Source organism: Zingiber officinale, chromosome 2B, assembly GCF_018446385.1.
Source record: "Zingiber officinale cultivar Zhangliang chromosome 2B, Zo_v1.1, whole genome shotgun sequence".
NCBI lineage: Eukaryota > Viridiplantae > Streptophyta > Magnoliopsida > Zingiberales > Zingiberaceae > Zingiber > Zingiber officinale.
The window spans coordinates 143850346-143878020 of record NC_055989.1 but is presented as its reverse complement, the minus strand read 5'-3'; the positions used below and the strand labels follow the sequence as shown (position 1 = coordinate 143878020).

Here is a 27675-nt window from a genome sequence, read left to right as displayed (position 1 = left end):
TTAAAATAATTTAATTAAGTTTAAAATAATTTTAATTAAGTTTAAAATAATTTTAATTAAGTTTAAAATATTTTAATTATGTTTAAAATAATTTAATTAAGTTTAAAATAATTTTTAATAAGTCTAAAATAATTTAATTAAGTTTAAAATAGTTTTTAATTAAGTTTAAAATAATTTTTAATAAGTTTAAAATAATTTTTAATAAGTTTAAAATAATTTAATTAAGTTTAAAATAATTTTAATTAAGTCCAAAATAATTTTATTAAGTTTAAAATAATTTAATTAAGTTTAAAATAATTTTTAATAAGTTTAAAATAATTTTAATAAGTTTAAAATAATTTAATTAAGTTTAAAATAATTTAATTAGTTTGAATTAGATCAAAATTAATTTAGTTCAAATTAGAATTAATTTTATTGAAAAAGGTTATTGAACCCATGTTAGATTCAAACTTAGCTTTGGGTTAATCAAACAGACGTCCTAAAGATAAGTTTCAATTCAGTGGCGAGGCATATGACCTATTTGAATATCATTAGACCACTTGCTGGAGACTTTCCAAACTGTTCCTGCCCAAAAAACTTAATACTAAATTTTGGTCTAACTAGCCCATGTTTGACTGGGGTAGCTTCGGTCAGATCCACTAAGTCTAGTGCACCAGGTAGAATTCCATATTCAACCTAGACTTTCCTTCGACAGAGTTTCCTTGACGTACTATCATCTCAATCCATTCCGGTGCTATGTTATAGGGTTTGGTAAACCTTTTTCATCTAACAGTTCTAATAATACTAATCCTAAGTATTGAATTTGGTTTAATTAAGTTGGTTGGATTGTTTTTCTAGTTGCTCCCCCTGAGTCATAACTTAGATAAGGTCTATCTAAGTAATGAATTTGACTCTTAGGGACCAAGTAGTGGTTTGGTTTGATTGGTTTGGTTAAGTGTTTTGTTTGAACTCATGCTTGGACTTGACTTCTAACATTTTGACTGATTAGAGACATGTATGATTTGTTTGTTTTGTTCGATTTATAGCCAAGCCCCGATTTGTTGTACACGGCTCGTTGCGATCCAAGTACCATATTTAGACACTTGGATCCCATTTCGAACCTTTCAAAAGTTTTCTTGAGTCGCTCGACTTGACCTTTCAAATCAGAATTTTCTTCCTCGAGTTTTTCAACTTGAGTCGAAGTTCCGACTTGAACTTGGTTAGTCGAGTCACTCAAGCTAACTTGTTGCTTAAGGTGATCTATTTCCTTAAGTAACAAGTTATTTTGTTTTTCCGAATTTGCTAATTTTTTAAACAAACATTTAACTACTTTAAGTAAATTTGACTTTGAATAAATCGTTACCATATTCGGATCTTTCGATCCGGGGCTTCTCTCGGAATCGAGGTCGATCTCGGACTCGTATTCTTCGTCGGACTCGGACTCGGAATATGCGTTCCTTGCCATAAATGCAAGGTGACTCGAGTGCTTCGTTTGTTCCGTGTCGGATTCGTCGGAAGAGGTTTCGTCCCAAGTCGCTTGAAGTGTCTTCTTTCGTCTTGTCGATTTGGGTCGTTCTTCTTTCCGATTTGGGCATTCGTTTTTTAAATGCCCCTTTTTGTTGCATCCATAACAAATCATTTCTGATTTGTTTTGGATCTGGTTCGGTGGAATCTTTTTGGTATTTCTTCTGAACTTTTTCTTAGTCAACAATCTTCGGACCATGTTGACTAGTTCTTCTTCGTTTGTTGAATCTGAGTCTGACTCGCTTTCAGACTCGATCTTCGTTTTTGATTTTGTCTCTTTGCTTGAACCTGCATACAAAGCAACTCCTTTCTCGACATGACTCATGTTAGATTGCTCGTGTAATTCCAACTCGCAAAACAATTCGTCTAACTTAAGAATTGAAAGATCTTTGGAAACTTTGTATGCATCTACAATTGATGCCCACAAAGTATTCCTCGGAAAGGCGTTTAGAGCGTACCTTATCGTGTCGCGATTTTCGAGTTCGTGTCCGATCAGGTGAAGACCGTTGAGGATGCCCTTCAGTCGGGCGTGTAGTTGCGAGGCCGTCTCTCCAGGAAACATTTTTATATTAAGTAAATTATTTAAAAGAAGATCTCGTTTGTTTACCTTTGAATCGTCGGTTCCTTCGTGTAATTTGATTAGTGAGTCCCACAAGTCTTTGGCGTTGTCGTAGGGACCAACTCTGTTCAATTCCTCCATTGTGAGTCCACACTGAATGGTGTTGATCACCTTGTAATTTAGTTGTGCCTTTTTGACCATTTGTGGAGTCCATTCTTCCGGTTCTAGAGTTGTTCCGTCCTTCGTTGGAGGAGTATAACCTTTCAAGATTGTGAACCAGAGTTCGATGTCAGACTTCAGGAAACACTCCATCCTATTCTTCCAGTAACTAAAGTTTTCTCCTTTGAATAGTGGAGGTCGGACTGTGCTATACCCTTCTTGATATGAATTCGACATCCTTGCAAAGCACAGATAAAAAAAAATATTTCCAAGACTTTTGTCTTGGGATTAGTAGTGCTTGAAAAAATAGAGATAATGAAAAATATTAAAGAAATTTTAAGAAAAGAAAAGATTTTAAAGATGCTTAGAAAATCGGTTAAGAAATTTCAGAGCTAACCTGGCTCTGATACCAATTGATAGGATCGAGTAGCGCGATAGAGGGGGGGGTGAATATCGCTTCTTTTTAAAACTATTCTTTTCTTTTTAAGTCAGAATTGTGCAGCGGAAAATAAGAAAGGAGACACAATCGTTTACTTCGTTCGGAGCCTAGCTCGACTCCTACTCGAAGGCCCGCAGTCCTTGACCGCACCGATGGGCAAAGCACTAAAACCCTTCTCTCCGAACTCCTCGGAGAGAAGCAGATCGTACAAGTACAATAGAATAAGATAGTAACAAATCTACTATCTTATTAGCAATTAAGTATAAAACAAAAAACAAGTATACCGACAAATGAATCGAAGATGTAGCGTAGGTCGGTTCTTCCAAATGACGTTGCTTTGCACTGAAGATGAGTCGCTTGCAGAGTAGTAACTTGTGATCAGAAAAATTCTTAATTGGCCTCTGTCTTCGAGTCTGAATTTATAGGTGGACTGAGGTTCGGTCGACCGATCCCTCTGTTCGGTCGACCGAACCAGCTCCGATCACCCACAGCTGGAGTCTGACGCTGGCTCCTAAATTCTGCATTAACTGGCCTTCAATGGTTCGGTCGACCAAACTCTTTTATCGGTCGACCGAATAAGGTTTTTCCTTGTTCGCTGAAATCTGCCAAGATCACCCTTTAATGCTGATTAATGCTGATTGGATCGGTCGACCGATCCTCTTGTTCGGTCGACCGATCAGCCCTTCTTTCCTTTGCTTGCTGATTCGGTGCTGATGAACTGGCTTGCTGAGTCACTATGGTTCGGTCGACCGATCTTCTGGTTCGGTCGACCGATCAAGCTTTTGACCGGACTGAACTCTGCTTTGCCTGATCTGAACTGATCTCTGGTCTGAGTCAAGCTGGTTCGGTCGACCAAACCTCCTGTTCGGTCGACCGATCAGGCCGAATCTGTAAAACAGAGTTTAAACAATATTTCTGCAAAACAAGTGTTAGCACAGTAATATAGTGCATGAGTAATATAGACAGTAGAGATGTCTTGATCTCAACTTGAAAACCTTCCCGGTTTCTTCAGTTGGATCAGCGACCTAAGGTTGTTCCCTCTGGGAACCCGACCTCACTGTCGCTCCTCCAGTTTGCTTACCTCAACCTACCTGCCAAACTTTGATCCTCCAGATCCAGTTTGGACTTTTCACTCAGCCTTGATCGGCTCCCCAGGACTTTTCTCTTGATCTTCAGTCATCCAGACTTCTCGATCATACCGCCAAGCATTGGGTCCCCTTGACTTGCTTGGACTTGCACCTAGGTTCCACGATCTGGTAAGACTTTTCTGCCTAGCCTCCAGCTAGGACTTTCTCGGTTGAGTAAACATCCTGCACACTCAGTCAACTTGTTAGATCATAACAAGACTTAACTTGAACCTTTGACAACATCAAAACTCAGGTTTGATTCTGGTGTAGTTTGCACCAACAATCTCCCCCTTTTTGATGTTTGGCAACCAAGGTTCAAAGTTAAGTTTAAAAATATGCAACAGGTAAATAAACAAGCATACAAATATGCAACAAGTAAATAAGCAAGCAATTTAAATTCTTATTTCTCCCCCTGAATACATTATCTCTCCCCCTTTGACATACATCAAAAATAGGGGTAGAAACAAAAGCCAAGTAAATTTAGAATAGACAAATCAAAGAATAGACTTATATTTTAAAAAACATTACGAAAAATATACCAAGTCAAGAAAAAATTTAAAAAGTATATGTTGAAAAGAATTTTTAACAACCTTTTAAAAATTATATTTTGAATTTTGAAAAATAATCTAAGTCAAGAATTTTATTTTTATTTTAATTAAGTTTAAAATAATTAAGTTTCAAATAATTTTATTAAGTTTAAAATAATTGAATAATTTAATTAAGTTTAAAATAATTTTAATTAAGTTTAAAATAATTTAATAATTAAGTTTAAAATAATTTAATAATTTTAATTAAGTTTAAAATAATTTAATAATTTAATTAAGTTTAAAATAGTTTTAATTAAGTTTAAAATAATTTAATTAATTTTAATTAAGTTTAAAATAATTTTTAATAAATTTAAAATAATTTAATTAAGTTTTAAAATAATTTAATTAAGTTTAAAATAATTTTAATTAAGTTTAAAAATTTTTTTAATAAGTTTAAAATAATTTTATTAAGTTTAAAATAATTTTAATTAAGTTTAAAATAATTTTTAATAAGTTTAAAATAATTTAATTAAGTTTTATTAAGTTTAAAATAATTTTAATTAAGTTTAAAATAATTTTTAATAAGTTTAAAATAATTTTAATTAAGTTTAAAATAATTTTAATAATTTAATTACGTTTAAAATAATTTTAATTAAGTTTAAAATAATTTAATTAAGTTTAAAATAGTTTTTAATAAGTTTAAAATAATTTTTAATAAGTTTAAAATAATTTTTAATAAGTTTAAAATAATTTAATTACGTTTAAAATAATTTTAATTAAATTTAAAATAATTTAATTAAGTTTAAAATAATTTTTAATAAGTCTAAAATAATTTAATTAAGTTTAAAATAGTTTTAATTAAGTTTAAAGTAATTTTAAAAGTTTAAAATAATTAGATTACGTTTAAAATAATTTTAATTAAGTTTAAAATAGTTTTAATTATGTTTAAAGTAATTTTAATTAAGTTTAAAATAATTTAATTACGTTTAAAATAATTTTAATTAAGTTTAAAATAATTTTTAATAAGTTTAAAATAATTTTAATTAAATTTAAAATAATTTTAATTAAATTTAAAATAATTTTAATTAAATTTAAAATAATTTAATTAAGTTTAAAATAATTTAATTAAGTTTATCCATTTCGTGGCGTAGACACGTGGAGCTCGCTGGTTGGGTCTGCCACGTCACACCAGGGCGCCCTGAGCCTCATATAAAAGAAGAGTCAAGGGTGGAGCTTCAACAACAACTCAGAACTGAAAACCTGCTCTCCTGTGCTCTTGCAACGCTGCGAAAGATCTCCGACAAAGCTTTGTCTGTTCCTTTCTTGTTTCATAATTGTCGGTATTTCTTGTTCTAGCTTTTCTGTACTTAAACTCTGTAATTGAATATTCGAATTGCTAGTGATTGTCCAACGAAAGTACTCAACGAGTACGGGCCTTGGAGTAGGAGTCGACACAGGCTTCGAACAAGTAAAAAGGTTCTGTGTTAGCATTGTTTTTTCTTTTCCGCTGCGCTTACTCTTATTGACGAATTTTTTATATTCGATATTCACCCCCCCCTCTATCGAACGATCACGATCCAACAAATTGTTGACAAAGACCAGGGTTTAAAGTCGTCGCTCGACTGTTGACGAACACCGGGATTTAAAGTCGCCGCTCGACTGTTGACGTAGACCGGGGTTTAAAGTCGTCGCTCGACAGTTGGTGTAGACCGGGGTTTAAAGTCGCCGCTTGACTGTTGATGTAGATAGGGATTTAAAGTCACTGTTCGACTGTTGATTGACGTAGACAAGGGTTTATAGTCGTCGCTAGACTTTTAACTTGGTCGGTCGACACAAGAGTCTAGAACACTTGGGATTTTTATTCATTCTTTTCCTGCATCCACAAGACATACACTTATACAAGTACATTTGGATTTATTCACGCACCTCTCACCTTGCTCTATAGGGTTGGAGATGGTTCACGCTCTAAGGCCGTTCGAGCTATCTCCCGTCTTCGTCCTGCAAGTAGTAGGCTCCTGAGCGGAACTTCTGCACAACATTAGAAGGTTCCACCCATGGGGCTCCGAGCTTGGTGACATCGCCGACCGATTTTATTCTTTTCCACACCATATCGCTGACCTAGAAGGACCTCGGGATCACCCTCCAGTTGTAGTTTTGCTTCATTTGCTGCCTGTACATTGTGAGACGGACAGCGGCCTTATCCTGAGCTTCATCCACCAAATCAAGCTCCATGAGTCTCCGCTCGGTGTTCCCCTCATCGTAGAGTTGTACCCGGTCAGATTCTACTCCGATTTCGATGGGGACCACCGCTTCGCCACCGTACACCAGTTGGAATGGTGTGACGTCGGTCGCCTCTTTTAGTATCGTGCGAAGAGCCCACAGGACACTGGGGAGTTCATCAACTCAGTTGCCTCCTGCGTTGTCGAGCCGAGCCCGTAAACCTCTGAGGATCTCCTGGTTGTTGACTTTCGGCTGGTCGTTGCTCTGGGAGGTAGACTAACGAGGTAAAGGCTTGCTGAATGTCATAGCCTTCGCACCATTTCCTGAGCCTCCGTCCAACAATCTACCTCTTGTTGTCCGAGACGAGCCGGCAAGGGATGCCGAATCGACACAAGATGTTCCGTTAAATAAACTTGATGACCATCTGTTCGGTTATCTTTGCTAGCGGCTCGGCCTCCACCTATTTTGAAAAGTAATCCACCACGACGAGTAGGAATCTTCGCTGACTGGTCGCCATTAGAAACTGTCCAACGATCTCCGTGCCCAATTGGTCAAACGGGTAAGACACCGTGGATGCCTTCATCTCCTTGGTCAGTCGGTGCGGGATGTTGTGATATTTTTAGCACGGCAGACAGGTGGCTACTGTCCTAGCGGTATCATCTTGAAGCGTGGGCCAAAAATATCCGGCGAGGAGAATCTTTTGGGCCAACCATCGGCCGCCCGGATGACTTCCACAGGAGCCTTGGTGCACTTCCTGAAGGATGTATTCCACATCCTCCGGTCCAACACACTTGAGCAGGGACCTGGAGAAGGCTCTTTTATATATCTAATTCCCAATCAGGGTGAACCGTCAAACCCTCTTTTTCAGTAAGCAGGCTTCCTCCTGATCGACAGGTGTGATCCTTGATGGGGGGAACTCTATTAGTGTTGTCATCCAGTCACTTGGGAAAGTTATGTCTTCCATCCTGTCAATGTGCGCCACCAATGAGACTTACTCGATCCGCTGCTATATCACGATTGACGACAATGAACTGGTTAACTTAGCCAATTCATCCGCAGTTTGATTTTTTGACCAGGGAATCTTTTGGATCACCACCTCTTGAAAACCAGCTTTCAACTTCTCAAAAGCTTCTATATATAACCTGAGTTTAGAGCTGCTTATTTCGAATGTCCCTAATAGCTGCTGAGCAACCAATTGAGAGTCCAAGTGGATGAGAACTTTTATAGCTCCGACATGCCGAGTTGCCTGTAAGTAAACTATCAAGGCTTCATATTCAGCTTTATTATTCATCGCCCGATAATCCAACCGAACGGACAGCTGCATCCTGTCCTACTGCGACGAAATCAGAAGAATGCCAATCCAGCTGCCTTACCGAGTGGATGAGTCATCCACATATATCTTCCACGCTGCGTCTGGCTCGACATTTTGGACATCGGTAACGAAATCAGCTAAGGTTTGAGCTTTGATCGTCATTCGGGGTTGATACTGTATGTTGAATTTGCTCAGCTCGGTCGTCCAATTAATTAGCCGCTCGGACGCTTCTGGGTTGAGAAGGATCCTTCCCAAGGTGCTGTTGGTCATCACGATGATGGGATGCGAAAGAAAGTAGGGATGGAGTCTCCGAACGGCGAGCACTAGTGCATATGCCAACTTTTCAAGACAGATGTAGCAGGACTTTACATATTTTAATGTATGACTTAGAAAATACATAGGCTGTTACTCATAACTATTCTGTCTTACCAATGCTGAGCCAACCGTATACTCGGTGGATGATAAATAGATTTAGAGTAGCTCACCAGTGCTCGGCTTGGCCAATACAAGCAAGGAGTTAAGATACTCCTTGAGCTCCTCCAGCACCTTATCACACTCCGTGTTGTTAGAACCCGTTGGCCGGTTAGAAGGGGGTTGAATAACCCTGCACAAAATCAAAAGCAAACGAACTCTTCTCGAACTTTAAAGAACATTTGCATAAAACAATTAAATAAACAAAAGGATAGAGGCTCAGAGGATTTACTTAGTTACAACCGGGAACGTTGTTAATCCAAGGAATGGAGTAGCACTAATTTCTCCTTCGGGCGGAGAAGCCTCTTTACAGCAATGTAAGCACAGAAAATGAGAAGTTCAATAAAAACTAAGATACGTACAAGTGTTGATACAAGAATGTTTGTTATACTTTAGCTTCTGGACCAAGGCTGTATTAATAGCCTTGGTCGGGGCGCCTGGAAGGGTTCCAAACGTCTGGAATGCGATAGAATTCTATTCTCAACGCGTCGATCAAAGTTCACGTCCAACATGATAAATTTTGGGTTCAGGACGCTCGGACTCACAAAGTCAACATAGTTGACTTTTTCGATTCGGATCCTCTGCTCCGGCTCCACTCGCTTGGGTGATTTCGGGAATCCGAAATATGGCTCACTCGAACCTAACTTTCGGCCTTGTCGAGCAACCTTCCGCTCCGGCTTCTCATCCCTCGGAAACGTCGCATGCTTCCTTCTCGTCCGCCCGACTACTCTTCCGCAACACCTCGTCCCTCAGACGCACCGAGCCCGTCGGCTCCCTCCCGTGTCGTCCTTCTCGCTAGTTGCGTCTTTTGCTCGACTTCCTGTGCTCCTAAACTCCTGCACAGTTAGACACAGGGTTAAACATAACAGGACCTAACTTAACTTGTTTGATCACATCAAAACAACCTTGGAGTACCAACAATCTCTCCCTTTTTGATGTGAGCAACCCAGGTTAAGTTAGGGTAAACAAATATAAAATAAAAGCAATAAATTTGCAATACAAGTACAAAAATAAAAAAAAATAATCTACCTCTCCCTAGACTTAATCTTCCCTTCTCTCCCTTTCATCACATAAAAAATGGGGTAAAAAAAATCTTAGGGTAATTCTGATTTTCAAATAATTTTGAAAAAAATTATCAAGTTTTTTAAAATTCTGAAGATTATTTGATATCAAAAAAAAAATTCTAATAATTTTAGAAACTTTAAATATTGCAAAAAAAAAAAATTCTAAGTAAGAAGCAGAAAAAATTTTCTAAGTTAAAAAAGATTTATGTAACATATAAAATACATTTTAGTAAAGTAAAATTTATAAAATAACTTAAAAAACTTTAAGTTAAATTGGTTAAAAAAATTGAAATTTTTTTTAAGTTAAACAAATTTGCATAGAAAAATTTAAGAATTTTTCAAAAAAAATGAGTAACTATTCAAAGCATTATCTAATTTCAATTTTAATGCTCTATCAGTTAGTTAATTAAATATTTTATTTCAATATTTAGCTTCCAGATTATGGCGAAACACTAGGCCTTCTTGGTTATTGGAGCAACAACCACTTTATAGACAAAGCCTCATAAGGAAATTAAACGTTTAATGTACTCTCTGAAAGTCATAAGTCGATTTTTCAAGTTTTTTATTATTTTTTATAAATCATCATTTTCTAATTTATCAAAATCTTCTAATGGACAAGATGTTGGATCGAAAAGAATTTAGATATCTCCATAATGGTATGATATTGTCCACTTTGAGCCTAAACCCTCATGATTTTGCTCTTGGGCTTTATCCAAAAGGCTTCATGCCAATGAAAATATCTTTTTCTTATAAAGTCATGATCTTTCCCATGTGTTTTCAATGTGGGACTATATTTGCAACCTTACAAACCCAACAATCCGCCCCTCAAACAAAGGACCACAGGCTTCCCACGTCCGATCCTCGACCCACCAGGTCTTCCTGCCCCTCGGTTCACCCGACCTACTAGGACTTCCTTGCCTAGCCACAACTAGGACTTCCTGCCTAGTGTCTGGCCCTCTTGATCTGAACATAGGAGTCTCACATGACTCTTTCTTTGTTCGAGGTCAATATTGTACCCATATGGCTCAATCAGACCATAACTCTTGTGCACAGTCGACGGTTAAACCTTCTGACAATCCGGGCTCTGATACCAATTGTTGGATCAAAAAAAATTTAGATATCTCCACAATGGTATGATATTGCTCACTTTAAGCCTAAGCCCTTATGATTTTGTTCTTGGACTTTATCCAAAAGGTCTCATGCCAATGAAGATATCTTTTTCTTATAAAGTCATGATATTTCCCATGTGTTTTCAATATGGAACTATTTTTGCAATCTTACAAACCCAACACAAGATTTTACTAGAATTACTTTTAATTCTTTAATTTCTTTTTCTAATTTGCAACAATCTTTAGATAATAATTTAACAAATTTAAACATTTTATCGGGAGGAAGAGATCGTACCTGCCTTACCTTGTTGATCTCGGTGTCTATAGCTCCCCTGAACTGCTGCTTTCTTCCGATGTCGTTCCCCCTTCATCGATGCTCTCAATGCTCATTTCGGATGAGCTTTCTTCGTGTTCGTCTTGATGACTTACCATCAACGCAAGCCTGAAGAAAGCCTCAACTTCCGATTCGGATAACGTTTCATCCCACATCGCCTTTAAAGTGTTGTACTTGTTTATTTGGACAAGCTTCTTTCCTTTGTCCTTATCCTTGTTCCTTAACTTAGGGCAGTTGTCATTAACATGTCCTTCTTCGTTGCAGTGGTAGCATATGATTGTCCTTTTCTTTCTACCCTGTGGATGATTAGTTTTTCTTGATTTAAATAATTTTATAAAACGTCTTACCATCATTACCATTTCATCATCATCGAGAGAGGATTTTGACTCATGTTCGTCTCTCGTTGCCTTGAAAGCGATGTTGTGCTTCAGCTCCTTCGTACCTGCACATCTCGATTCATACACTTCAAAAGTTGAAAATAATTCTTTTAAGGTAATAGATTCTAAGTCCTTAGAGATATAGAAGACATCGACAAATGATGCTCATTTTGTATTTCTAGGGAATGCATTAAGAGTGTACCTTAGCGAATCTCGGTTGCTTACCTTTTCTCCGAGATTCGAAAGTCCGGTGATGAGCTCCTTAATCCTCGAGTGAAGGTGTGCAATCGTTTCGTCTTCTTCAAATCGTAGGTTGGTGAGTTGGTTGTGAAGTAAGTCCCGTCTCGCGAGCTTGGCTTCGGACGCCCCTTTATGTAGCTCAAGGAACTTCTCCCAAAGCTCCTTTGCTGAGTCGTAGGTGTCGATCCGATTGACTTCTTGTGATGAAAGGACGCTCAGCAAATGGAACTCTATTTTACCGTTTGCCACGTAGTCGGCCCGCTCCTTCTTCGCCCACTAGTATTCTTCCTTACCCTCAGGTGTTACAAAACCGAACTTCATTATTAAAAGTAATTCAAAGTTAGTTTTAAAGAATACCTGCATTCACTTTTTTCAGCTAGCAAATTCCCCCTCGAATTTCGGTGGGTATATGCTCGATTCGGCCATTGGTTTGGTGTTTTGATTGGCGGTTAGTCCTCCTGAAGCGTCATGACTCTGATATCACTTGTTAGGACTCGTTTGTCGGCTAGAAGGGGAGAGGGAGGTTGAATAGCCCTGCACAAATCAAAAGCAAACGAACCCTTCTCGGACTTTAAAGAACACTTGCATAAAATAATTAAATAAACAAAAGGACAGAGGCTCAGAGGATTTACTTAGTTACAACCAGGGAGGTTGTTAATCCAAGGAAAGGAGTAGCACTAATTTCTCCTTCAAACGAAGAAGCCTCTTTACAACAGTGTAAGCATAGAAAATGAGAAACTAAATAGAAACTAAGATGCGTACAAGTGTTGATGTAAGAATGCTTGTTATACTTTAGCTTCTAGACCAAGGCTGTATTTATAGCCTTGGTTGGGGTGCCTAAAAGGGTTCCAAGCGCCTACAGTGAGATAGAATTCTATCCCCGACACGTCGGTCAAAGTCCACGTCGAACATGATAAATTTTAGGTTTCAAGCGCCCGGACTCACAAAGTCAACATGATTGACTTTTTTTTGTCCGGGCCCTCTGCTCCGGCTCTGCTTGCCTCGGTCCGGGACTTCCGCTCCGGCTCCGCTCGCTTGGGTGATTTCGGCCATCCGGAATAGGGCTCACCCGAACCCAACTTCCGGCCTTCTCGAGCAACCTTTCGCTCTGGCTTCTCGTCGCTTGGAAACGACGCTGGCCTCCTTCTCATCCGCCTGTGTACTCTTCCGTAGCACCTCATCCCTCAGACGCACCGAGTCCGTCGGCTCTCTCCCGTACCGTCCTTCTCGCTAGCTGCGTCTTTTTCTCGACTTCCTGTGCTTCTAAGCTCCTGCACACTTAGACACAGGGTTAAAAACAACAGGACCTAACTTAACTTGTTTGATCACATCAAAACAACCTTGGGGGTACCAACACGTGTCCCATTGAAATTTTGCCGCTCGGCGTAACACCTTGAAGAACGGATGACTCCGGTCGGATGACTTGGAGATGAACCTAGACAGCGCAGTGATCTGCCCGGTCAGTCGTTGGACCTCCTTCAAATTACGGGGTGGGGGCATGTCCTGTAGTGCCATCACCTTGCTCGGATTCGTCTCGATTCCCCGTTCGATGACGATATATCCGAGGAAGCGACCACTTTTTGTGCCGAACAGACATTTATTCGGGTTCAGCTTTATTTTGTAGGCCCTCAAGGTTCAACAAGTTTCCTCGACGTCTGCACAAAGGTCAACAGCTCGGAGAGATTTTATTAATATGTCATCAACATATACTTCCATGTTGTGGCTGATTTGTTATCGGAACACCTTGTTCATCAGACTCTGGTAGGTGGAGTCAGCGTTCTTCAATCCAAACGGCATGAGGTTGTAACAATAGGTTCCGTCGACCGTTATGAAGCTGACTTTCTGTTGATCCTCTCAGGAGAGTGACACTTGGTGGTATACTTGGTACGCGTCGAGCATGTAGATATGCTCGCAGCTTGTCATAGAATCCACCATCTGATCTATCTTGAGCAGCGGATAGAAATCCTTTGGGCACGTCTTATTCAGCTCGCGGAAGTCGACGCAAAGCTGCCACTATTGGTTGGTCCTAGGAAGATCGTACCGGCTCCACTGTACAAAAATTTTGTACAAGTGTCGAACCTTTCCTAAACAACCTATTGTGTTCTTTAGAAATTAAATTAGGAATCGCAAACGGAACTTAACATTATTGATTCCAAATTTAACTTATCTGTTCTTAATGGTCTAGATTTGGATCGCAAACGATGTTTAACATTATTGATTCAAATCCACCTATGCTATAAATTCAATTAAATATTAATTTCCAAAATTGGCTTCTAGGACTGCATGGCGAGGCACTAGTCCTTCTTGGGTATGAGATCATCCACCATCGCCTAGACAAAGCCTTTTAAGGAAATCTAATATTTAATTTCCTTATATAACTCTAGGTTTAACCAAAAAGAACAATCGAATCACAAATTTGAAAAACAACAAAAAAAACACAAACTCGAATATCTAATCCGAAAATTTAGAATCATATGCCTCTTGTGTTTGGAATTCATACAAAGAAAAACTAGTATGATGCGGAAAATAATTACTAGTTATACCTTTCTTTGTATGCAATGAACTCTTGATCTTCTACCGTATTCCTCTTCTTATCTCGGACGTTGTGTGGGCAACAATCTACCGAGATGAGAACACAATCCCTTCTTCTTCCTCACCAAGTTTTGGCCACCAAAACTTCTCCAAAGATGTAAAGGTTCGGCCACCACCACCAAGCTCCAAGGGATGCAAGAAACAAAGTCTCCTTTCTCTCCTTTTTCTCCAAGCAATATCCAGCCACCTTCCAAGCTCCAAAGGATGAAGAGTTTCGACCAAGGAGAAGAAAGAAAAAAGAGAAGGGAGAACTAGAAGGGCCGACCACATCACCAAGGAAAAGAGGAGGAGAATAGAATAGAGTTATAAGCCATGAAGGCACCCCTACCCCCTCTTTTATAATCCTTGGTCTTGGAAAATAAGGAAAATTTAAATAAAAAACTTCATTATTACTTTGCCATGAAAAGGAAATTTAATTAATTAAAACTTATTTCCTTTTCTTAAAACGGCTTGCCACCTCATAATCCCAAACAAGGAAAGTTTTAACAAAAATTAAAACTTACTAATTTATTTTCAAAAATTTTAAAATAAAAATTTCTCTAATAATTTATCCCTTCATGGTTGGTTATAAAAGGAAATATATAAATTAAAATTTCTCTATTAAAACATGTGGATGATTTCCAAAAAGAAAAGTTATCTTTAAAATTAAAATCTCCTTACAATCTACAAATAAGGAAAGATATTAAATCTTTTCTTAATCTTTTGTAGAAACTTATGAAAGGAAATATTTCATTTTAAACTCTCTTTTTAAATCATGAACATGGTTACAAAAAAGGAAAGTTTTGTCAAAATTAAAATCTTCCTTTCAATCTACAAATAAGGAAAGATATCAAATCTTTTCTCAATCTTTTGTAGAAAGCTATAAAAGCAAAGATTTAAATTTTAAACTCTATTTTAAAACCATGGAATCCCCATAAGATTTTTTTAAAAAAATAAAATGCTTTTAATTTTATTGTGACCGACCACCTAAGCTTGGACTCAAGCTAGGGCTGGCCGCCACTTGGTTCATCCAAGGATTAACTTGGCCGACCCCCTTGCTTAGGCTCCAAGCAAGGCTTAGCCGGCCACCTTAGGATAAATATAAAGGTGAGTATAGGTGAGTATAATACTTTATAAATAAGAGGCTACGATAGGGACCGAGAGGAGAAATTGGTTTTGGTCTCCCGATGAAATTAAGCTTCCCGCGTTCGCCCCGAACACCCAACTTAATTTCATCAATAATAATTCATACCACTAAAGAATTATTATTGAACTACCGCATCAATCCCAAATTACATTTTGGGTTCCTTCTTATTATGAGTGTGTTAGTCTCCCTGTGTTTAAGATGTCGAATGTCCACTAATTAAATGAGTTACTGACAACTCTCTTAAATTAATATCTTAGTCCAAAAGTAGTACCACTCAACCTTATTGTCATGTCGGACTAAGTCCACCTGCAGGGTTTAACATGACAATCCTTATGAGCTCCTCTTGGGAACATTATCAACCTAGATTACTAGGACACAGTTTCCTTCTATAATCAACAACACACACTATAAGTAATATCATTTCCCAACTTATTGGGTCTATTGATTTATCGAGCTAAATCTCACTCATTGATAAATTAAAGAAATAAATATTAAATATATGTGTTTGTTATTATATTAGGATTAAGAGCACACACTTCCATAATAACTAAGGTCTTGTTCTTTTATTAAGTCAATATAAAAAGAATTTATCTTAAATGGTCCTGCTCAATACACTCAGAGTGTACTAGTGTAATTTATTAGTCAAGATAAACTAATACCTAATTACACTATGACTATTCTAATGGTTTGCTCATTTCCATCTTAGTCGCGAGCTACTATTTATAATTTATAAAGAACTGATAACATGATCTTCTGTGTGTGACACCCCACACCATGTTATCTATAATATAAATTAATTGAACAACTACACTTTGCATAAATGTAGACATTTTTGACCAATGTGATTCTTTATTTCAAAATAAATGTTTAAAAAAACTAGGCTTTTAGTATACATTCCAACAGCCACTTCTTGTTCGGCTTGGAGACCAGCACAACATTGGCCAGCCAGCTCGGGAATTGGGCTTCATGAATGTGGTCAGCCTCCAGTAACTTTTCTATTTCCACCCGGATGATCTACTTTTGCTCCACACTAAAGTCCCTCTTCTTCTGCTTCACATGCCAAGCGTCTGGTTGGACATGGAGCTCGTGCTGAGCCACGCTCGACAAGATGTCCGAGAACTCGTGCGTCAACCAGGAGAACACATCATGGTTTTGCCTAAGGCAAGCGACCAACTCTGCATTCTTCTCGCTTTCCAAGTCGGCAGCGATAAAAGTAGTTGCCTCCGACCGACTGGGGTGGATCTAAATCTCCTCTTTTTCTTCATAGACCAGCGAACGAGGCTCCTCCCGGACAGCATTCACCTCTAAGCGCGGGTTCTTTCGAGCGTCCCTTACTTCGGACTTGACCATCTCAACGTAGCATCGCCAAGCGACCAACTGGTCGCCTTTGACTTCGCCCACCTCATTGTCCACCGGAAACTTAATCTTCTGGCAGAAGGTGGACACCACCACTCAAAACTCGTTGAGGGTTGGTCAGCCTAGTATGACGTTGTAGATGACGACGCGTCCACCACAATGAAGTTCGTGGTCTCGGTCCTCTTGAGCGGCTCCTCTTCTAGCGAAATGGCTAGTCGTGCATGGTCGATCGGCAACACTTTGTTGCATGTGAAGCCGTAGAGTGGAGTTGTCATTGGCTGCAACTCGCTTTGGTCAATTTGCAGCTAGTCAAACGTCTTCTTGAATATAATATTCACCGAGCTCCCTGTATCAACAAAGGTTCGGTGAATAGTATAATTAACGATTACCGCTCAGATGATTAGGGCATCGTCGTGAGGTATCTCCAATCCCTTTAAGTCTTGGGGACCGAAGCTTATTTTAGGTCCTTCGGCCTTCTCTTTGTCGCACCCCACAATGTGGATCTTCAATTGTCGAGCATGCAATTTTCTCGCTCGATTGGAAAGACCGCTGGTCAGCCCACCAGCAATCATTCCAATTTCTCCCCGAGCGACATTGCTCCTGTTTTCTTCCTCCCAATCCGTGGGTCTATTACACTTAGCAAAAGCTTGGGTGAGACTCATGTTGTTCCTTCGCGGGGGCTGATGATGGCGTCGCTCAGACACCCTCTCTCTTTCTCCTTTCAACTGGTTGACCGACGTCTGTGATGCCGATCGGGTGATGGTGACCGACGACGATATCCTTGTGGAGCCGGTCGACTTACAATCGGAGTCATATCATAGCAGTCATGCGTGTTCTGTGTCGCCGTCGGATGGAAGGAGCACGATAGTGGCGTGATGCCTTGCCTTTTGCAGCCTTTGGGCAACTCGGCTACTACATGTTGCATGGCATGTGTCCATGGCTCCTGGTGTTGCTGGGCTCCTCCCTATCGAGGCCCCTTTGGGGGGTGATGGCTACTCGATGGTCGTCGCTTGGGCGCTGCTATGGGCTTGGTAGGCGCTCGCGCCTCCTTACTTCTAGCCACTTGGGCTTCCTCTACGTTTATGTATTCCGTGGCCCTCCTGAGCAGGTAGTCGAAATCCCTCGGCGGCTTCCGGATGAGTAATCGGAAGAACTCCCCTTCGGTGAGGCCTTAGGCAAAGGCGTTTACCAATACTTCTGCAGAGATCGAAAGAATATTTATGGTCACCTGTTTAAAGCGCTGGATATAAGCCCTCAGTGCCTCCCTGAGCCCTTGCTTCAAGGAGAACAAGTTAACGCTTGTCTTCTGATGGCGGTGACTATTGGCGAAGTGGTGTAAAAACGCCGCTCGGAAGTCTTTGAAGCTGTGAATTGATCCGCTCGACAATCTCTTGAACCAATGTTGTGCTGATCCGGAGAGGGTGGTGCGAAAGACCCGGCACTTCACCCCATCGATCTACTGATGAAGTGTGGCCGCATTATCAAACTTGGCCAAGTGGTCGTCTGGATCGGTAGTTCCGTTGTATTCTTTGATCGCCAGCGGGGTGTAGTGTCTGGGCAGAGGGTTATTTAGAATTCCTTATGAGAATTGTTGATTGATCCGCTCGGACAAATCATCGTCCCTTAGTGCCTTCCCTTTTCACGCGTCCCGAATGGGTGCATCATTCGAGGAAGACCCTTGGTCCTTGTTCGCTCAGCCTTGTTCCTCTGAAGGAGTCCGGAACAGCGCTCGATGAAAGGGGATCGGCGCATTGGGTGCCTCCCCATATGTGTCGGTCGGCTTCTTGTTCTGTCCCCGAATAGATATATGCTCTGCTCGGTCTCCATATCCTGCTTGATGCTCTGCCATTGATGTTGCGGGCTCATGCGCTTGGCGCTCAGCCAACGCTTGTTGTTGTTGTTGCTCCACTATCCTTGCGGCTCAAGCTTGTATAAGCATATCGAGCTCCTTCTTTGTCAGCATCATCGTGGTGAGTCGTCCAACACCCTCCATCTTTTCATTTGGAATGCAGGCTACGTTCCCACAGATGGCGCCAAAATGATCTTGTCCAAAAAATGGGAAGGTAGAAAGCTGTAGATGTGGCTGTTGCGTTGACTGGATGTAGACCACGTCTTGCTCTACAAAACAAGCAACGTCAGTGCCGAGCCAGAGAAGAGGCCCCCGACATTGATCCTCCAACACTCAAGTCAGTCATCGAAACTGTAGAGGAAAGCAGAGCAACAGTAACACAAGCGCAAACAATGAATAACACGTACCTCCGTTGATGCTTAGCTTGGACCCCCCTTTATATAGAGTCCTGTTGGGCGATATGTCTATGCCTCAAGGAACATGCACGTTGCCCAACAGGGTTGCCACCCTGTTGGGCGACGTGCATGTTCCTTGAGGCATAGACACGTTCTTCAATGTATCATACGAAAAGAGCTGTTAGGAAAGTGTCTCTGCCACCATACCTTAATAGGACATGCATATCTCTGACAAGACAGTAGAAGCTTCCGTCGTACGATCCGCTTGTTAACCATGACTCGTGTCAGCGACACTATCTCCTAAAAGGATATCGAGAGATATAACAATAGTCCTGCTGCATGGCCGAGCGGGATAGCCACTCGATCGGGACTCCTCCGCTCTGTAGGCCTCAGTTGCTCTTTCTTATGATGACTAGGCGCAGTAACTTGTCCCTCCCGATCGAACAAGCTCTTCAACGTCCTGTCATTCTGCACTGAGCGTTTGACCGTCTTACCGTCTTATCCCGAGCTAGACAGTTAACCCGCTCGAACAAGTCTCTTGCCGATTGGATATATCTTGCCCCAATTGACGCCGTTGTAGTCGACCTCCATTCGAACACGATAGATGAACCTTTTAACACCTTGATATTGAGCATCTTGATTTTGACCTTCATCTTAATATTTAAATCGTGTCAGTGTGGTCCTCCTTTTTCACTGTATATATATATATATTTGATACTATTTCCGTGATTAGAATAATCTTTAATCCTTTGGTTGTATTTTTATCTTTACGAGATTATGGTGTCATTATTTATTTCATTATCAACCACCTCCTATTTCTTATACACATATGCCTTAGCGAAGTTCAAGAAGAGGACCAACCCTACTCCGCTGAGTCCGGCGAGCAGCCAATAGAAGTAGTCGAAGTGGCCGCGGTTGATGTCGTCGGCGAACCAGCTGTCTCCGCCACCCATCTTGCTGATCTTGTCGATAGCTGACACCAGTCCCCCGCTGAGCAAGCTGCCGACGCCGAAGATGCTCAGGTAGAGGCCCAGCCCCAGGCTTCGGTACGCCTCTGGCACCTGGTCGTAGAAGAACTCCTGCAGCCCAATCATGGTGAACACGTCGGCGACCCCGAACAGCGCATACTGCGGAACCAACCACCACATGCTCATTGGAGCTACGCCATCGTCGGACTCCCGGGCGACTTCGAGCCGCTTTATCTCGACTAAAGCGGACACAACGATAGATAAGAGGGAGATGAACATCCCAGTGCCGATCCTCTGGAGCATGGTGATGCCGGAGGGGCGCTTGGTGAGGCGCCGGGCGAGTGGGACGAGGAGGCGGTCGTAGACCACGACGAAGGTGATGATGGCGACGCTGGAGCAGACTTGGAGCGACGCCGCCGGGAGTTCGAAGTTGGGGCCGAGGCGCCGGTCCAAGGTGGCGCCTTGCTTGGTGAAGAGCGTCGGCGATTGGGAGAAGACGACGGCGTAAGGGAGAGAGGCCGCCCATATCGGTAACAGCGGGAGCAACCGCTTCAAGTCTCCCCGCCGGCCATCACCGGGGCATTTCGTCGAGGAGTTGGTGTACAGCGGGTATAAGCGATAGGTCTTGGTGCCGAGGAGGAAGACGAGGAGGGCGGCGGCCATGGCGAGACAGGGGATGCCGAAGCCGAGGGCCCAGCTGACGTAGTCCTGGATGTAGGTGAGGAGGAGGTTGGCGACGAGGACGCCGGCGATGAGGCCGAAGTACCACCAGTTGAAGAAGGAGCTCTTGGCGGCGCGCTCGGCAGGGTGGTCGTCGTCGAACTGGTCGGCACCGAAGGCCTGGACGGAGGGCTTGTGGCAACCCTGGGCGAGCGCCATGAGGTAGAGGGAGGCGTAGAAGGAGACCACCTGGCTGGGAGCCGGCGCGCAGTCGGCGGGGTCCGTGGTGGCAGCCTCGCCGCACGGCGATGAATGCAGGGAAGAAAGCGTCATCAAGCTCAATCCCTGCGGTTCTTCCCTCCATTGGCGGATGGTACAAGGACAGGAACTTAGCTTGGTAATTAATTATTAATCTCCAATTAATATTTTTCACTTGCACATAAATTAATCATAATTCATAAAACTTAAAAAAAAAAAAAAAAAACATATTAAGGGCATCTCCTATAGGGGATATTTGAAAAAAATATTTCTCCAAATATTCCTCTCTCAAATATTCCCCATTATTAGGGATATTTGAAAGGAGAATAGAAATCACCGGGTACAAAGTTATGTCTGATGATTTCATTACGGGTGGCATGAAAGTGGGCATCACAAGTGAAATATTTGATTGATGAAATGAAAATGGATCTATAAATATTTGGAAGAAATATTTAATGTATTGTGGATGCTCTAACACAAGCAAGTAGATTGTTAAATTTAAAGGGCCTCATTATCTTTTCAAATCTTAAAGGCCCTCACTCAAACAATTTGAATTATAAAAATATAAAACGAGGTCTATTTTCAATGTCCTATTCGTTTGCCATTAATTTTTTTAATATCAAGTTGCAAAAAAAGGAGGACCATGTACAGGAATCTTCCTTATTATTTATGTTTTTTTAAGAGACGGACAACAAGGTGGAATGAAAGAGGGATAGGGACAGGAAAAAATAATTACAGTGATATTTTATTTTATTATCACCTCTTTTTTGTTTAATTCATTTTGATTTCAATTATTTTTCTGGTTTTTATGCTAATTTTGGAAGAAAACAAATTGAAAAAAAAAAAACATGAGCCTTTTAGTAATTATCCAATAAAAGGAATAATGAGATTAGGATGGACGGACCAGCATATAGAGGAGGGAGGCGCCGACGATGGTCCGGTAGCGCCCGAAATAGGAATCGGCGATGAAAGCGCCTAGGAGAGGCAGCATAGACGCCACGCCGCTCCACACATTGACGGCCGCGGCCGCCGTCGCCGTCGACTCGCGCAGCGGGCCAGTGAGGTAGGAGATCAGGTTGCTGGACACGCCGTAGTAGCTGAACCGCTCGCCGATCTCCACCCCTGGAAACGGATTGCTTGCGGCGAGATTAGGGCAAAGGGGAAAATAGAAGAGAACGATGCGAGGGGATGAGATGACCCGGAAAAATCGATCGATCAGTACTCACATATGATGAAGGCGGCGGAGATCCAGCGGCCGGTGGCCGAGCGGGAGGCGGGGCGGCCGGCGTAGTCGAAGACCCCATCGACGATGTCGGAGCTTCCGTGGGGAAGAAGGAGAGCTCCGTCGTCCATCGCCCACTCTCTCTGTTGCGAAGTGCAGCAGAAGAAACCACGTTTCATAGATACCTATATCTACCCGTGTCCGCCTAGTATCCAATAGTAGCTTGGTATAGAAGAGTGTAAGCGATGTGGAATGCGAAACTATGATGTGAACAAGAAGAGAGCAGTGGAACGCAGGCCTCGCTGGAAAACCAGGTTTTTGTTCTTTTTTAAGTGGTTGCTGACGTCATCCCTCAGCGTAATATTAAAATGGCGGAGTCATTCGAATCTGCTCATTTATGAAAAAGCCATTCTAATTTCCAAATTACCCTTCTTCATTGTCGCCCCTTTTATGCCTTGTTTATTCCGAACCGCGGATGGGAAAATGGACGGACTGGAAGGAATTGATATTTTCGTTTGTTTACGTGTAAAAAAAAATAAAGGGAAAGATGGATTTCAAATTTATCCTAAGTTTTTTGTCCGCTCGAAATCAGGAGCGAGAAGCATGCTTAGACTCCTCAAGGAGGACTTCTCTTGTAGCACCGAGCAAGCCTTCCCCGTCCTAAGTCAATCCGATCATTGGCATCTCCTCTTCTATTTTGCTCCTGCCCCTCTCCTTCTCCACTCTCCCGTTGCCTGTAACCACATTAGGGAGATCCGGTACCTAGGTTGTGGCTGTCAACCCCACGGCTGTTCCGTCGAGTCTATGAATAAGCCAAAGCCGTCTGGAGATCTTTGTCTACGCCAATGTGATGAAAGTTGATGCCTTTTTCGCCTACTGCAGGCAGGGTAGCAACTTCGTGCTTAGCGGGAGCGGTAGATTTTGTATTTTTGTTCGATTCAATTCAATTTTAATTCAACATCTTTATTTTAAATTTAATATTTATTTATTTAGTTAAAAAATTTATTACCTAAAAAAAATTATATAGATAATAACTAAATATAAATTAAATTGAACTGATGCTTCCTGGAAAAAAAAATTAGCCATAGGAGGACCAGCAACAGCCCAAACAGCCCTTACTTAAAGCTGTCACTATTCTTGCCTAACAAATAGCCGCGTACGTAGACCTCACTGCTCACGGCCGCCGCCACCTTGTGCTCGACTGCTATTTTTTAATAATTCATATATTCAATTTTTATCATCAGTTATCCGGATAACTTAAATAAATTATTATCGTAATAATTTAAACTTATCAGATATAATATGCGCTGAGTGACACTTGAATGTCCTTATGACCGGCAATTGTTGCAAAAGGTGGAACCTTGATCTCACGTATGGCGGTCACAGCCTCATATGGGAAATTTCTAAAAGCACTTCAAAAAGACAAATATTAAATTTATAAAAGAATACAATAAGTAAGTATTAATACATCGATAGAAATGAACTTAAGGTTAGCAAATTAGCGAGATCAAGATTTTGAGCGTTGGCATTGTTGGCTTAGAAATTATTGGTATCAGGAAAATAATTACTAGAATATTTTTTTACGTGAGAAAAATGAATGATTTACTATACATCTCTAGGACTCTTTAAATACATCATAAACTAACACCACTAACTCATAAAAATAGAAAAGACTAATTCCACTAATTTATCCCATGAAAATAGGAAATCTTATCATCACTAATGCAAGAAAAAAAATCGTGACTACTATGTGTCATGTCCGGATTAATATGCTCACATTACCCCTCCTAATCCTGACATGACTTTAAATCACGGACGTCAAGTAGTTGTCGCATGATAGCTAACTTCACTCTTGACAATGCTTTAGTTAATACATCGGCTCGCTGTTCTCCGGTATTAACGAACTCAACCACAATCTATCCCTTCTCAATACATTCTCTGATAAAATGGAACCTTGTATCTATATGCTTGCTGCGACCATGAAATACTGGATTCTTCATGAGAGCTATGGCAGATTTGTTGTCGACAAACAGAGTCACCGGTTTTGGCTCTACATCGGTTAATTCGCTGGAAGACTTCTTAACCACAAAGCATGACAGACTGCAGTTTGGCTGCCATGAACTCTGCCTCACAAGATGAAAGCGCCACTGTCTTCTGCTTCTGTGAATTCCAAGACACCAAACTTTCATTAAAATAGAAAGTCATTCCACTTTTGCTTTTCCTCCCATCTAGATCGTCGGCTAGATCACTATCCGAGTAGCCGAATATACCAATTTCCTGAGGTTCCTTCATGTAAACAAATCCAAAGTGAATTATACCTTTCAAATACCTAAGAATCTGTTTGACTACCTTGTGATGCATGATTGTAGGCCTCTCCATGTATCTGCTCGCCATTCTGACAGAATACGATAGGTAAGGCCGTGTGTGTAGCAAATATCTCAGACAACCAATGATGCGCCTGTACTCCGTGGCGTCAACTAGAGTCCCTTCCAAGTCTTTATGCAGCTGTGTCTTGGGTTCCATCGGATGCTTTGTGGCATTACAATCTTCTATCTTGAATTGAAACAGGATTTTCTTGGCATAAGTGATTGTCTAAGTAAATTTCGGTTCTTTTGTTGTTCTACTTCAATTCCAAAGTAGTAAGAGAGAAGACCTAAATTACTCATCTCAAATTCCGTCATCATTTGTTGTTTGAATTTGTTGATTTCTTCTGTGATACTTCCTGTCATGATGAGATCGTCGACATACACTCCAACAACTATACTTGCTTCTCCTTCACCACTTGTATACACTACATGTTCTTGAGTACATTTTTTGAAACCAAGCTCTTCCAGACTCCTGTTCAGTCGCATGTTCCAAGATCATGGAGCTTGCCATAGTCCATAGAGGGCTTTGGACAACCTGTACACCTTATATTTTTGATTTTGTACCTCAAACCCTTCCGGTTGAGTGATATATATTTCTTCTTTTAACTCTCCGTTAAGAAATGCTGACTTTATATCTAGATGGTGTACCTCCCAACTTTGATTTGCCACAAGCACAAGAATGACTCAAACAGTGTCAAGCCTAGCGACAGGTGCAAACACCTCTTCAAAGTCGATGCCTTGTCTTTGTACATAGCTTTTATCCACTAATCTTGCTTTGTGCTTAACGACTTTCCCCGTTGAATCTTTCTTCAGTTTGAACACCCACTTTAGGTCGATAGGTTTGTGGCCTAATGGGAGCTCAGTTAGGGTCCAGGTCTTATTCATCTCAATGGATCTTAGCTCTTCTTCCATTGCTTCATACCAGTAAGCCTCGGTTGCAACCTCTTGGTAACATGTCGGCTCTTCAGACATCACCATCGTCATCTCATTCTCTTCTTCGTCAACACCAACCACTTCCTCAGTGTTGACATAGATATCGACAATGGATCTAAAACGGACTAGCCCTTCACGAGACTCGGGTGTGTTTGTTACTGGAGGCGAGGTAACTGTATGGGCGTTCGATGGTGGTGTAGATGGACTTAACGCTCTTGGCATGAGTACTACGGCTGTTGCCGGTGGTGTTACATGTTTCGCCCCCTGCCTTAACGTCTGCTGCAACAATCACCTCGTCGGTGTCGAATGCATCCACCACCATAAACTTTGGTAAGTTTTCATCCTTGTTAGCACCTGCATTCCATATCCATTCACAATTTTCTTGAAATATTACATCTCTACTTATTTGTAGCTTGTCATGCCTTGAATCAAATACACGATAAGTTTTGCAGCCTTCCTCGACACCCAAGTATACCATAGGTGAACTTCTGCCGTCAAGTTTCTTAAGATGAGAGGTTGTATTTTTCACAGATGCAACACAACCGAATACTCTCAAGTGGGCGAAATGTGGCTTTCTCCCTATCCAAGCTTCAAATGGGTTACATTCTCCCAGCGCCTTAGTTGGGAGACAGTTTAGCAGATAGACAACATGCCTAACCGCCTCTCTCCAGAACCTTGCAACATATGTGTACCCTTGAGGAGAGATCTTGCCATAGCCATCACGGTGTGGTTCTGGCTCTCCATAACACCATTCTGTTGGGGTGTGTAGGGAGCCGTGAGGTGTCGTTCGATTCCTTCATTTTCACAAAACCGAATGAACTCCGTGGATAGAAACTCGTCGCCCCGGTTTGTCCGGAGTGTTCTGATCTTGTTCCCTGTCAAGAATTTGAACTTCTTAAATGCTTGGAAAGCATTATTCTTTACTGCCAACACAAACACCCACATCCACCTTGTGAAATCATCAATAATCAAAATGAAATACTTATTACCGGCGAATGTCCATGGTGTGATTGACCCACAAATATCAGCATGGAGAAGTTCCAATGGCTTCTCCACTCTAAAGTTTGCTTGGCACGGGAATGGTGACCTTGCATGCTTAGTGATCCCACACACCTCGCAAAGCTTGTTCGGCTGGAGCAATAGTGGCACATCAATCGCCAATTTCTTCTCACCCAACAGCTTCAAGTCATGGAAATTGACATGTTCGAGCCTTACATGCCATAACCAGGTTGGGTCTTCTAATCTTGCTAGGAGACATACTTGCTTGAATATCTTCAAGGTTATCTTGTACAAGCGATTCTGTGTTCGCTTTACCAGCATCAAGAGCTTCCCGCTCCTATCAATCACCTTCATGGTATCTCCTTCCATATGCACCTCATTCCCAGCTTCTGTCAATTGACTAAGACTTATGATATTACTACAAAGTTTCAGAATATAGTATACCTCGTGGAGAACTTTCTGATCGTCGTTCTTGCATTCGAACACAACCATCCCCTTGCCCATGATCTCAATGATTGATCCATCGCCAAACCTCACCCTCCCGGTGATGGTTTCATCTATTTCTTGAAACTTCTCGCGATGACTAGTCATGTGGTTGCTAGCACTGTTGTCATGGTACCAGACGTCTTTATCTCCTTTCTTAACATCGCGGTACATCTCCAGTAGCAACCTATCTTCACTGAGCATAATGGTATCCTGCCGCTCACGCCTAGTGTGAGACTCATCGTGGAACACAGTCATCATCAGTGCTGGCTTTTCATAGGTGGCGCAAGTGAGGTGAGTCTCATCATCACGACGCTTGTTGTAGCATTCAGATGCATAATGCTCCATTTTCTCACAATTGAAATACTTTATATTGCTCTTGTCACGAGTGCCTCTGCTGTTGCTGCTAGTGCCTCCTGCACTGTCTTGGCGCGGTGTACCACGGGCACGACCACACCCTCGCTCATACCCACGCCATTTTCCACGACCAGGGCTCCTGGACCCACACCCCTTGCCTCCTGACGAAATGCCCTTGTTGCTCTCCTTTTGTCGCATTTGTCATGTGGCATGAGTAAGTAGGAGCTCACCTTCAGTGCTGTTAGTATTGCCGCGTAATCGTAATGCTCATTCCTCGTACGCCTTCAGTCGTCCTATAGTCTCCTCAAATAGTATTGTCTCAAGGTCGTGGAACTACTCAATACCAACAACAATAGGAAGTTTATCAGGGACAGAATCGAGCAACTTCTTTACCAAAGAGCAGTCTTCAAGCGTGACACCAAGAGTGGAGAACTTGCTGCTCATGGTGCTGAGTTTGCCAGCAAACTCATCAATTGTCTTGGTCTCTTTCATCCGAAGGGCGTCGAACTCGCTCTTCAACGACTGTAAACGTGTCTTCTTCACCCGATCACTACCAAGATACCTCATCTTGAGGCTGTCCCAGACTTCCTTTGCCGTCTTTTTTTTTTCAATCTGGAGAAGGATGTCTTCGGGGACACACTGCAAGATGTATGCACGCATCTTTTTATCC

At 41.4% G+C, this 27675-nt stretch overlaps 2 protein-coding genes across 3 annotated transcripts; both read right to left on the bottom strand.

Moving 5' to 3' along the window:
• Nucleotides 1–19485: 19485 nt before the first annotated feature.
• On the bottom strand, nt 19486–22043 carry LOC122047560 (protein NRT1/ PTR FAMILY 5.10-like). 2 transcript variants are annotated; one of them, XM_042608923.1, is made up of 3 exons: nt 21872–22043; nt 21550–21767; nt 19486–20780 (listed from the first exon to the last, which is right to left on the bottom strand). In XM_042608923.1, the coding sequence occupies exons 1-3, from the start codon at nt 21996–21998 to the stop codon at nt 19572–19574; spliced, it is 1554 nt and encodes a 517-aa protein (XP_042464857.1). In that variant the 5' UTR covers nt 21999–22043; the 3' UTR covers nt 19486–19571. The 2 variants fall into 2 exon arrangements, with proteins under 2 accessions (XP_042464857.1, XP_042464858.1); XM_042608924.1 differs by having other exon boundaries at nt 19486–20732.
• A 1903-nt stretch (nt 22044–23946) lies between these two features.
• On the bottom strand, nt 23947–24390 carry LOC122048806 (secreted RxLR effector protein 161-like). The gene has a single exon (XM_042610330.1). It carries the CDS (start codon nt 24388–24390, stop codon nt 23947–23949), a length of 444 nt encoding a protein of 147 aa, XP_042466264.1.
• Between the last annotated feature and the right edge of the window lie 3285 nt (nt 24391–27675).